This window comes from Manis pentadactyla, chromosome 2, assembly GCF_030020395.1.
Source record: "Manis pentadactyla isolate mManPen7 chromosome 2, mManPen7.hap1, whole genome shotgun sequence".
In the NCBI taxonomy this organism is placed as follows: domain Eukaryota; kingdom Metazoa; phylum Chordata; class Mammalia; order Pholidota; family Manidae; genus Manis; species Manis pentadactyla.
This window is the reverse complement of record NC_080020.1, coordinates 80,226,078-80,239,333: the sequence shown is the minus strand read 5'-3', so window position 1 is coordinate 80,239,333 and position 13,256 is coordinate 80,226,078. Positions and strand designations below refer to the sequence as shown.

Sequence of the window (13,256 nt, the reverse complement as noted above, 5' to 3'; positions counted from 1 at the left end):
AATCTCTTGGACATAAACATGAGCAACTTCTTCATCAACATGTGTCCTTGTGCAAGGGAAACAAAAGCAAAAATGAACAAGTGGAACTATATCAAGCTGAAAAGGTTGTGTACAGCCAAGGACACCACCAGTAGACAAAATGGTATCCTACAGTATGGGAGGATATATTCGTAAATGATAGATTGGATAAAGGGTTGACATCCAAAATATAAAAAGAGTTTATGCACCTCAACAAACAAAAAGCAAATAAGCCAATTAAAAAATGGACAGAGGAACTGAACAGCAGTTCTCCAAAGAAGAAATTCAGATGGCCAATAGACACATGAAAAGATGCTCCACATCGCTTGTCATCAGAGAAACGCAAATTAAAACCACAATGAGATATCACCTCACACCAGTAAGAAACGCCACCATCCAAGAGACAAATAACAACAAATGTTGGCGAGGTTGTGGAGAAAGGGGAACCCTCCTACACTGCTGGTGGGAATGTAAATTAGTTCAGCCATTGTGGAAAGCAGTATGGAGGCTCCTCAAAAAACTCAAAATAGAAATACCATTTGACCCAGGAATTACACTCCTAGGAATTTACCCTAAGAATGCAGCAACCCAGATTGAAAAAGACATATGCACCCCTATGTCTATTGCAGCACTATTTACAATAGCCAAGAAATTCAAGCAACCTAAGTGTCTATGAGTAGATGAATGAAGAAGAGGTGGTACATGTACACAATGGAATATTATTCAGCCATAAGAAGAAAACAAATCCTACCATTTGCAACAACATGGATGGAGCTAGAGGGTATTATGCTCAGTGAAATAAGCCAGGCGGGAAAACGACAAGTATCAAATGATTTCACTCATATGTGGAATATAAGAAGAAAAAAACTGAAGGAACAAAACAGCAGCAGACTCACAGTACCAAAGAATGGACTGTCAGTTACCAAAGGGAAAGGAACTGAGGATGATGGATGGGAATGGTGGGAGAAGTGGGGAAAAAAGGGCATTACAATTAACAGAGATAATGTAGGGGGAAGGGCATGGGGAGGGTTGTACAACACAGGGAAGACAAGTAGTGATTCTACAGCATCTTACTGTGCTGATGGACAGTGACTATAATGGGGTATGTCTGTGGGGGAACTTGGTAATTGGGGGAGTCTAGTAAACATAATGTTCCTCATGTAATTGTAGATTAACGATACCAAAAAAAAGCTACACCTTTATTAATGCCCTCTGCAATTTCAAACCTCCGTAAAATCTGTCCTGTGATCTAAACAGCTAAATGTGTTCTCGCCACCTAAACTTTTCATTTCTTGAAGGTCATGAAATACTTTTATTAATTTACACAGACACTCCTCATCACCTTCAATACCTGGCTAAAAACTCTGCTTGTTGTTAAAAATCCATATATTCATCATTCCTTATAGTAACTTTGCCCAGACTTTGCACTCCAACCTCCTCAGTTGGTGGCATGGTATTTTAGGCATACTTTTTAATGACATTTTTCCATACACTGTTATAATTCTTTATTTGGGGGACTATGTCCTCCACAAGGCTGAATATATTGCTGTCTTTTAGTGCTTCATTACAATACTGGACTGAGCAGATATTGTAATACATCATCATTTTGAGTGAATAATTGATTATGTGGTTTGTCAAAGGTCTCACAATTAATAAGTAGGAGAGTCAGATCTCCTAATTTCAAGACCGGTATCTATGTTACAGAAATCATTAACCACCCCTTTCCCAATTAGATTGTAAAGTTCTTTGTGAAGAGAGTATGTGTCTTATGCATATTTATATCTTCTGAAGCACCTAGTAGTACAGTGATCTTTTTATTCAAAATTACACAATTGAAGTGATTTGCAAATACTAGTCTTGGGAAAGTCTAAAAGGGAGAAAAAGAATCACCCATATCCAGTAGCATCATTTAAGTTTGATTCCTGTAGTATGAGACTAGAAAAACAGTAATCATCTTCTGAGGATTAAAAAATTCAGTCCGGATGAGTAGGGAATTGGATATCAAGAATCCAAGCTGTTGCTACTGGCTTAATTGTTTTTGCCTGGCACTATTTTTATAGTCCCAGAAATGGAGCTCACATAATTCTGTTTTTCAACTGTTAAGGAAGACATTTAGGTTCCGATCATATCTCCATTTCCCATTTTTTCCTCACAAACTGGAAAAAAGAGGTAAATCTCATAATTTACCTCTTGCTGGGCCTCTTATATGAAAACACAAGTTCATTGTTTGCTTGACCAGAAACAGGAAACCTCTGGGATAATATGTCTTCAGGCTGTCTAGTTGGTATGGGTCATGAACCCAAGAAGAGATAAAAAACTTTTTTTTCTTGCTCATGATTATAAAAGCAATATATATATATATACACATACAATAAAGATTTAAAAATTCAGATTTTTGAAGAGGAAGAAAAATAGTTACCCATAATCCACCACCAAATGTGTTGTAATTGAAATTATAGCTGATTTTGATCCTTTTTCACTTAATATAGCATAATCATTTCCCTGTTATTAAACACTCTTCATGAGCATTATTTTTTGCATAGAACTGTATTTTTTAAAATTAAAGTATCATTGATATACAGTCTTATATTGGTTTCAAATATACAACACAGTGGTTCAACAGTTACCCATATTATTAAATCTTCACCCCCTCTAGTACTATTACTATCTGTCAACATAGATGGATGTTCCAGAATCATTGACTGTGTTTTCTCCATGCGGTACTACTATCTGCATGACCAACTTATATAATGATTAAGAAGTTTATTTCCCCCTACCTTCCCCACCCATGCACCCTAACCTGTCCCCCATGGTAACCACTAGTCACTTTAAGAAGTGTCTGTGAGTCTAATGCTGTTTTGTTCATTCTGTTCTGCTTTGTTTTTGTATTCCATAAATAAGTGAAATCATATGGTATTTGCCTTCCTCCACCTGGCTTCTTTCACGGAGCATAATACCCTCTAGATACATCCAGGTTGTTGAAATGGCAGATTTCTTCTTTTATGGCTGAATACTATGCCACTGTATATATGTACCCCATCTTCTTCATTACCCATTCATCTGTTGATGGATGCTTTGGTTGCTTCCATATCTTGGCTATAGTAAATAACATGGTGATAAACATAGGGGTGCACATATCTTTTCAAATCAGGGATATTTTTTTTGGGTAAATTGCTTGAAACGGAATTACTGGGTTGAATGGTATTTCTATTCTTAGTTTTTTTTGAGGAGCCTCTATACTGCTTTCCACAATGGCTGTACCAGTTGACATTCCCACCAACTGTGTAGGAGGATCCCCATTTCTCTGCATCCTCATCAACATTTGTTATTTGTTATCTTTTAGACAGTGGCCATTCTGACTGGTGTGAGGTGCTATCTCATTGTGGTTTTGATCTGCATTTCCCTGATGATTAGCAATGTGGAGCATCTTTTCATGTACCTGTTGGGCATCTGTACTTCTTTGGAGAAATGTCTGTTCAGGGCCTCAGCCCTAATGTTATTTGTTTTTTTTTGAGTGTTAAACCCTTTATTGTATAATCATTTGCATACATATTCTCCTTAGTGTAGGATGCCGTTTTGTTCTGGTGATGGTGTCCTTAGCTGTACAGAAACTTTTTAATTTGACGTAGTTCCACTTGTTCATTTTTTATTTTGTTACCCTTGAGGAGATATTTCTGGGAGAAAATTGTTCATACTTATGTTCATGAGATTTTTGCGTATGTTTTCTTCAGAGAGTTTCATGGTTTCATGTCTTACATTCAGGTCTTTGATCCATTTCAAGTTTACTTTTGTGTGTGGAATTAGACAATCCAGTTGCATTCTTTTGCATGTAGCTGTCCAGTTTTCCCAGCACTAGTTATTGAAGAGGTTGTTTTTTTCCCCATTGGATAGTCATGGCTCCTCTCTCATGTATTACTTGGCTGTATATGGCTGGGTTTATATATGGGCTCTCCATTCTGTTCCATTGATCTATGGGTCTGCTCTTGTGCCTGTACCATACTGTTTTGATTATTGTAGCTTTGTAATATAGCTTGAAGTCAGGTAGCATAATTCTCCCCCAGCTTTGTTCTTTTTCAGGATTGCTTTGGCTATTTGGGATCTTTTGTGGTTCCATATGATTTTAGGCTTACTTGTTTTAGTTAATTGAAAAATGCCACTGGTATTTTGATAGGGATTGCTTTGAATCTATAAATTGCTTTGGGCAGGATTGGCATTTTGACAATATTAGTTCTTCCTATCCATGAGCGTGGGATAGATTTCTATTTATTTGTGTCTTCTTTAATTGCTCTCACGAGTGTCTTACAATTTTCAGAGTACAGGTCTTTCACCTTCTTGTTTAGGTTCATTCCTAGGCATTTATTCTTTTTTGGTGCAATTGTAAATGGAATTGTTTTCCTGGTTTCCCTTTCTGCTAGTTTGTTGTTAGTGTATAGGAACATGGTAGATTTCCATGTATTAATTTTGTATCCTGAAACTTTGCTGAATCCAGTCATTAATTCTAATCGTTTTTTTGGTGTAGTCTTTAGGATTTTCTATGTATAATATCATGTCATCTGCAAATAGTGTCAGTTTTACTTCTTTCTTACCAATTTGGATGCCTTTTATCTCTTTGTTTTGTCTGATTGCCAGTACTATGTTGATTAAAAGTGGTGAGAGTGGACATGCTTGTCTTTTTCCTGATCTTAGAGGAAAAGCTTTTAGCTTTTTGCCATTGAGTATGTTGTTAGACGTGGGTTTCTTGTATGTGGCCTTTATTATGTTGAGGTACATATCCTCTGTACCAGTTTGTTAAGAGTTTTTATCATGAATGGATGTTGAATTTTATCAAATGCATTTTTAGCATCTATTGACATGATCATGTGGTTTTTATCCTTTCTTTTGTTAATGTGGTATATCACATTGATTGATTTACAAATACTATACCATCCTTGCATCCCTGAAAGAAATTTCAGTTGTGGTGATGGATGATCCTTTTGATGTATTTTTGAATTCGGTTTGCTAATATTTTGTTGAGGATTTTTCCATCCATGTTCATCAAGGATATTGGTCTATAATTTTCTTTTCTTTTCTTTTTGTAGTGTTTTTTGCCTGGTTTTGGAATTAGAGTGATGCTAGCTTCATAGAATGAGTTTGGAAGTATTCCCTTTTCTACTTTTTAGAATACTTTAAGAATGGAATATTGGCTCTTCTTTAAATGTTTGGTAGAATTCAGCTGTGAAACCATCTGTACTGGCACATTTTTGTTGGGCATTTTCTGTTTCTTCCTGGGTCAATCTTGGAAGGTTGTATTTTTCTAGGAATTTGTCCATTTCTTCTTGGTTGTCCAATTTATTGGCATATAATTTTTCACAGAATTCTCTAATAATTTGTTTTTCTCTGGTATCCATTGTGACTGTTCCTTCTTTGTTTCCAATTTTGTTTATGTATGTACTTTTTTTCTTGATAAGTCAGGCTACGGGCTTATCCATTTTTTTTTTTTTTTTCTCAAAGAACCAGCTCTTGGATTCATTGATTTTTTTTTTCCTATTGTTTTCTTCTCTGTATTATTTATTTCTGCTTTGATCTTTATTAATGTCCCTCATTCTGCTGACTTTGGGTTTCATTCATTTGTTCTTTTTCTAGTTTCTTTAATTGTGAGTTTAGATTGTTTATTTGGGTCTGTTCTTGAGGTAGGTTTGTATTGCTATGTATTTCCTTCTTAGAACAGTCTGCAGCATCCCACAAATTTTGGACTGTTGAGTTTTTGTTTCCATTTGTCTCCATGTATTGTTTGATTTCTGTTTTAAGTTGTTCATTGAGCCATTTATTTAGAAGCATGTTGTTTAGCCTCCATGTGTTTGTGGGTTTTTTTGTTTTCTTCATGTAATTTATTTGTTTTATACCATTGTGGTCTGAGAAGCTGCTTGATAACAATTTCAGCCTTCTTGAATTTATTGAGGCTATTTTTGTGGCCAGGTTTGTGGTCTATTCTGAAGAAATTTCATATACACTTGAGAAAAATGTGCATCATGCCACTTTTGGGTGGAATGTTCTGTAGATATCTGTTAAGTCCATCTGATGTAATTTGTTGTTCAATGCCTCTGTTTCCTTAACTTATTTTCTTTCTCATTGATCTGTTGATGTGAGTGTTGTGTTAAAGTTGCCTAAAATCATTGTGTTGCAGTCTGTTGTCCCCTTTAATTCTGTTATTGTTTGTTTTACATATTTAGGTATTATAAATATCTTACGTTGGGTGCATAGATATTTATAGTGGTTATATCCTCTTGTTGGACTGATCCCTTTATCATTATGTAATGTCCTTGTCTCTTGTTACTTACTTTCTTTGTTTTGAAGTCTCTTGTCTGATACAGCTCCTGCTAATACTGCTTTTTTGTCTGTATTATTTTAACGACATATCTTTTTCCATCCCTTACACTTTCAGTCTGTGTGTGTTTTTAGGTCTGAAATGAGTCTCTTGTAGGCAGCATATCAATGTGTCTTGCTTCTTCATTCTGCCACTCTTTATCTTTTGAGTGGTGCGTTCACATTTAAGTCCATTTACATTTAAGGTAATTATTGACAGGTATGTACTTACTGCCATTTTATTAATTGTTTTCTGGTTGGTTTTTTTTAGCTTCTTTCTGTTCCTTTCTTTTTCTCTTACACTCATCTCTTCTTATTTGATGGTTTTCTTTAGTGTTGTGGTTGGATTTCTCTTTCTTATTTTTTGCATATCTTTTACAGGCTTTAGGTGTTTGGTTACCAAAGGTTTAAGGATAGCCTACTGACTATATAACATTCTATATTAAATTTCTGATTGCTCTGTTTCAGACACAATGTACTTTTTTTTCTTCTTCCTCCTTGATACTTTATGTATTAGATGTCATAATCTGTATTTATTGTGTATCCCTCGACTGATTTTGTGTATAGTTGGTTTTACTACTTTTAATTTCATACTTGCTTCATAAGTAATTGCTCTACTACCTTTACTGTGGGTTTATTTTCACTGGGGAGAACTGTTTTGCCTTAGGAACATTTCCATGTACATCAGTCCCTTTAACATATCCTGTAATGCTGGTTTAGAGGTTATAAATTCCTTGAGCCTTTGTTTATCTGGGAATTGTTTAATCTCTGCTTCAAATTTGAATGATAATCTTGCTGGGTAGAGGAGTCTTGGTTGAAGTTCTTTGTGTTTCAGTACATTAAATATTTCTTGTCATTTCTTTCTGGTCTGTAAAGTTTCTGCTGAGAAATCTGCTGATAATCTGATGGGCTTTCCCTTATAAGTAATCTTTTTTCTCTCTCTGGCTGGTTTCAAAACTCTCTCCTTATCCTTAATCTTTGCCATTTTACTTATTATATGTCTTGTTATTGTCTTCCTTGGGGTTCCTTTCATTAGGGGCGCTCTGTACTTCCATGACCTGAGTATCTATTTCCTTCCCTAGATTGGAGATGTTTTCAACAGTTACTTCCTCAAAGAGACTTTCTATCCCTTTGTTTCTTCTTCTGATACCCTTATTATATGAATAATGTTTTGTTTGGATTGGTCACACAGCTCTTTCATAATTCTTTCATTCCTAGATATCCCTTTCCTCTCTGTTCCTCAGCTTGTTGTCTTCCTGTTCTCTGATTTCCATCTGATTGCTTTGTAGTGGTGCCTCAGTTGCTGTTGCTAGGCAATGGGCGGGGCCACCTTTCTGTCTCTCTGCAGACAGTGGTTTATCTCAGTATGCGGAGACGAGCATTTTGCCTGAGTGGGCCTTTTGTGTCAGACCTTTGTGATGAGAGCAGTGGCTTCTGCACGTCTTGTTGTGGGCAGGTTGCCCTGTGCCTGCCCTGTAGTGGTGGTGGGGGTTTGAGTTAAGGTGGGAGAGGTGTTCCCACTGTAAGTTGCACAGTGGCAAAATGATTGGGTATCAGCAGTGACAATTTGCAGGTTAGGAGGGCTGAGAGGATGCGCAGGAGGTGGTGGTAGCGAGCTGCTGCAGCAAGTTGCACCAGAAGCCCCTAAGCACCAGACTTGGCCACCTGAGGGGAAGAAGGAGCTCTTGGAGCTGGCTTCTGCAGGTGCCTCTCTCATTAGCTGGAGACAGGTCCCAGATGGCTGAGAGAGTCTCCCTTTGCCTATGGGACAGCAAAGTCTGAAGCTGCCGGGCTTGGGTGGGTTGGCATCCTGGGTTTGCAGGGAAGTGCCTCAGGGCTGAGCCACCAGTGAAGGGGATTTAGCATCTGGGGCTCCAGAGAGTTCCCATCCTGTTGGTTGGGGGGAGGGCTGGGGAGGTAGCTTCCATTTGCCCTTTATCCTGTTGAAATAGCTCCATCCAGCCCTAACTCCTCTAGGAACCCTCACACTGAAGGCAAGTCTTTCAAACTGCTACCTTTGTGCTGGTTCTCAGCAGGAGTAGCTGAGTGTGCTTGTGCTCCACAAAGAGCTGAAGTCTCAGCCACCTGGAGTGTTCTAACTGCCTCTGGTGTCCAGTCCAGCTAATCACCAGAACCCAATGCAATATGGATTCGTGTTCCTGGAGCAGATCTCCAGGGCCAGGTGTGCAGTGATCCTGGGCACCTATCCTCTTCCTGCTCTGTTCTCTTCCCCCGACTTGTGGGCTGGGATGGGGGAAGCGTTTGGGTCAGTGCTTATTTGGCTCTGCCACGTTACCCTTCTCTGTGTGGTCTTTTCTTCACCAGTTGTAGGTGGTCTGTTCTACAGTCTTCAGGTTGTTTTCAGATTTAGTTGTAGTTGCTTCCTTGATGTGTATGTAGAAAGTAGTTTCCACCTTGCTTTCCTACTCTACCATCTTTTTTGGCCTTGTTTCCATAGAATTGTATTTTATGGGTGTATTATTTTATAACTTTATTAGTTATCTGGCATACATTTTTTTCCTTTTTTTCAAGCTATATTACAGTTCTCTAAATCAGAACATCTTTAGGATTCCTCTTTGAAGCTATTTTCCTAAATAACAGCTAAGATGTTGTTATTGACTTTTCATTTAATGTTTAACAGTCTTTTCTCAATATATGGTAGAAAAGATGGAATGTGCAAAAAGGTTGTTGTTCTTACTGGATCACACCTTTCTTCCATGTTAAAGATACCTGTGTAGTGCTTTTATGTACTATTTAATATTGTCACTTCTGTGAATTTTTATTTTCAACATTTACCTGGTGTATCAGTGTCTTATTATTTGACTTCCAATTTTCCTTTGTCGTTTTGTTTTATTTGTGATTCTTGTACATAATGCAAAGATAATTTTTCTGTTACTTTTATCCTGTATCCTTTAGTAGGTAGATATGCCAATGTTTGTTTATTATCAGTATTAAAATCTGAGTTTTCCATTTTTAAAAATTTGTCAGTTATTAAATAAGCATTTTATTCTTAGCATTTTGCAATATTTTCTTTGTTTTATATGGAAGAGAGAAGGATGAAAAAGAAGGTAGAGAATGAGGAAGGGGAAACACATTTCTAAGTCACATATCTTCAAAATTATTAACTTCATTTATAAATTAATAGCCTGCACTCTAGAACAGGGAAAAGCATGTATTTGTTTAGCACCAAGCACAATGCCTGATATATAAACATTTGGTAAATGTTTAAGGAATGAATAAAAGAGAAAAATGCATTTTATATTTACTTTTTTCTCTCTTTAAAGATTTCCATGGAGAATGATTATCTGGGTCCGCGGAGAATTGAAAGTCTACAAAAAGAAGATGCTGATTGGCAGCGGAAAGCTCACATGGCTGTGCTGTCAATTCAGGATCTTACTGTGAAATATTTTGAAATAACAGCTAAAGCTCAAAAAGGTGAGTTCCCAGTAAAATTATCCTTATTAGGTATTTGCATAGGGTAGCCCACTCTATGGCAAATAATTTTCTGACCCATTATGTTAAAAGTGCTGAGGTTGAGAAACCCTGGTCTTAAGAAAAAAAGTTTGATCTGTCATATGAATGGCTGCTGGAAAAGCATTCAACAAAACACAACAGCCTTGTTTGATGAAAACACTCAGCAAACTGGAATAGAAAGGAACTTCCTTAATCTAATAAAGCATATCTACAGCTCTCACCACTCATATTGAACATAATATAGTAAATCTTAGCCAGTTTTAATAAGGCAAAAAAAATAAATACAGTTTGGAAAGGAAGAAATTAAATTGTCACCATTCCAGATGGTAACATTGTTTGTGTAGAAATTGTATGGAATCTATTTTTAAAATATCTTGGAACTAACAAAGTGACTTTTTCAAGCACAGGACATCAGGTCAACACGCAAAATGGAATCATCCAAGTACACAATGAACAATTGGAAATAAATTTTTAAAAAAATACCATTTATAATAACTTACCCCAAAATGAAATATTTAGTGTAAATCTAAGAAAATATACAGGATTTATATGCTTACAGTTATAAAATACTGATATAGTAAATTATAGACCTAAGTAAATAATGTTGTGTCATGGATTGGAATACTCAACATAGTAATAATATCAGTTTTCCTCAAGTTGATAAATACATTTAACGAAGTACCAACAAAAAATTTTTTTTTCTAGACAAACAGGCTGGTTATACTTTATGTGGAAAGGCAAAGGCACTAAAATAGCTAAAACAGTTTGGGAAAAAAGAATTCAAAGAATCGCACTGTCCTGCTTTACAAATTACTGGCATGGTATGTGGAAGGGATAGACATGTTAATGGAAGAGAATAGAGAATGCAGAAATAAAATCATAATATATGGCCACTATTCTTTGGTAAAGCAAATCAGTGGAAAACAAAAAATGGTGTTTGAACAATTGGCCATCCATATGCAGAAAAATGAACCTTGAGCTAAACCTCACCTTACACAAAGACAAACTCAAAAGGTAAAACTATAAAACTTCCAGAAGGCAACAAAGGAGAAAAAAATCTCTGTAACTTAGAGTTAGGCACAGATAGCAATGATACCACATATACAACCTATAAAAGATAAAAATGATAAAGAACATGAACTGTAAAAGAAAAAAATTGATAAAATGAATTTCATCAAACTTTTACTCTGCCAGGCAGCATTGAGAAAGTCAGAAGACAAGAATGAGAGAAAATAATTTGCAAGTAACATACCTGGCAAAGGACTTATATCCAGAATATATAAAGAACTCTTAAAATTTACAATCTAATTAACAAATGGGGAAAAGACTTAGTTCTCCAGAAGATAAAGAAGGCAAATAAGCACTTGAAGAGGTTCCACATCATTAGTCATTAGGGTAATGCAAATTAAAAACACAATGAGACACCAACTCATGCCTATGGAATGGCTAAAATAAAGAACACTAGCAATACCAAGTGCGGACAAGGGGACAGAGTAATGGAAACCTTTCCTGCATTGCTGGTGGGAATGCAGAATTGTACATTTCTCTGGAAGGTGATTTTGCAGTTTCTGGTAAAGTTAAAATATACTTTTCATGGGACCCAGCAATCCCACTCTTGGGAATTTACCCCAGACCAGTATGATTTTAAAATAGAAATTAAAAGAAAAAACTTGAGTACATTAATAATAGTTCCTTTGAACATTTAAAGATGTCTTTCCCTACTGTAAATTGTTTTTATAACTATGTAAACTTGGATTAGAGCCTGTTTTCTATATGCACTCTTCTGTCTAATATTAAAAAAAAGTCTCTGCATTGTGATTTTAAAAAGTAGCCATTACAGAAAATTAAGAATATTAGAGGAGTCCTACCAGTCTTATGTGACCACTTTGTGTATCTGTAAATTCTTTTTTTCTACAGTTTATTACATAATTGCAGTGATGCTGAGTATACTCTTAGAGTTCCCAGTTCTGATTTCATACAATTTTAATTATTGCTATTTTATACATTGTTTACTCAATTTCAGGTAAAAAAATTTTTGTACGTGAACATCATTGTAGGGTTCCAAATGCTTCATCAAATCATTGTAGACTTCTTTATACTGCAATTCTGGGGACTTTATCTTAGCAGGAAGCCATTGTGCCCAAACAAGGAGAGATATTTTGTTTGCTCAGCCATTTAATTTACTTTTCTGAGCACTCCAGAGCAATAATATATTGATCTATGGGTACAAAATATTATAACAGTCTTAAAAGACAGAGATTTAAAATGGCAAAACCATTTGATATTCAATGAACATAAGTACATTTTATTTGTTAAAAACCCTAAAGTTGAAGTTCAGAGTGAGATTGTGAATTGAAAACATTACCTCCTATATGTTAGCATTTAAAGGCTGCAGAAAAATACAGAAACAAAAGAACAGCTTTAACTATTGAGAGGAGATTCTGTGTAAGCAAATTTCTCATGTGTTCATAATTGGAACTCAAAGATAATTTTTAAAGACTGCAAATCAAAACAGCAATATTCTTGTATGGAGGTAACCACCAGAAGCAATTAAAAGTTGGTTGGATTTGGTCATTGGGATTAAGGGTGGGAGAAAGCTGAGAATGAGAAACTGCTCTTTTATAATACAAGCCTGCCTGTACAGTCCTAATTTTTAAGTATGTTCATGTATTATTGTAAACACAAAAGTTAAGATTTCTTAAAATTCTGAGTCAGAGGTTACTGAGATACACTTTCTTTTTAAGAGATGGTTAGGACATACAGCACAAAATTATTTATCACTTACCTCTAAACATAAATTACTAATGAATGTGTACTGAAAGATTGCATTTGGTGCTGATCAGACTGCCTATCTCTTTGATGATAATTAAAGTGGTTGACCTATTAAAGTGGTTGGGCAAACAGGTGGTTGGGTTAGTGGTATAAAGACCCAAGATAAAGCACTGTCATCATACTACTGTCAGTGATACTTTTTTAACTTGAAGATATTAGCTGTTTGATTGTCAAGAAATCTCTCGTTAGATCTCCCTTGTGGCAAACTAAAAAGTTCTTCTCTTTATTTTTCGAGAGAAGTTGGGTGTCTTCCTTAGGGCTTGGTTGTATTGCTCCAACTCTAACCTCAGAAAAAGCTCCATGCTAACATCTCAGATTTATTCCTTCCTATATCTGGTCATTAACAGTGCTTTTGAAGGACTCAAAATGATTAAAATTAGCACATGAGCTTAAGTAATTTTAAATAATTTTGAATAGTTATGGCTCTAACTTCAACTAACATATGCAGGAAAAAATAGGAACTTCTATAGAATAAAAGTTTCATAGAAACTTTGAAATTTAGTAACACTAGTTATGTAAAAGAACATTTTTTAAAGTTTTAAAAATTAACCTGAAAACTTAGTTTTATCCTCAGGAAGTTATTTCTGAGG

At 35.7% G+C, this 13,256-nt stretch overlaps 1 protein-coding gene across 1 annotated transcript in view; it reads left to right on the top strand.

The window, feature by feature from the left end:
• Positions 1-13,256, top strand: part of JMY (junction mediating and regulatory protein, p53 cofactor) — a 114,385-nt gene that overhangs the window by 64,301 nt on the left and 36,828 nt on the right. Inside the window, exon 3 of the mRNA XM_036914149.2 lies at positions 9,645-9,795. Within this exon, the coding sequence (XP_036770044.2) occupies positions 9,645-9,795 (151 nt within the window). The remainder of the gene's footprint in view (positions 1-9,644; positions 9,796-13,256) is intronic.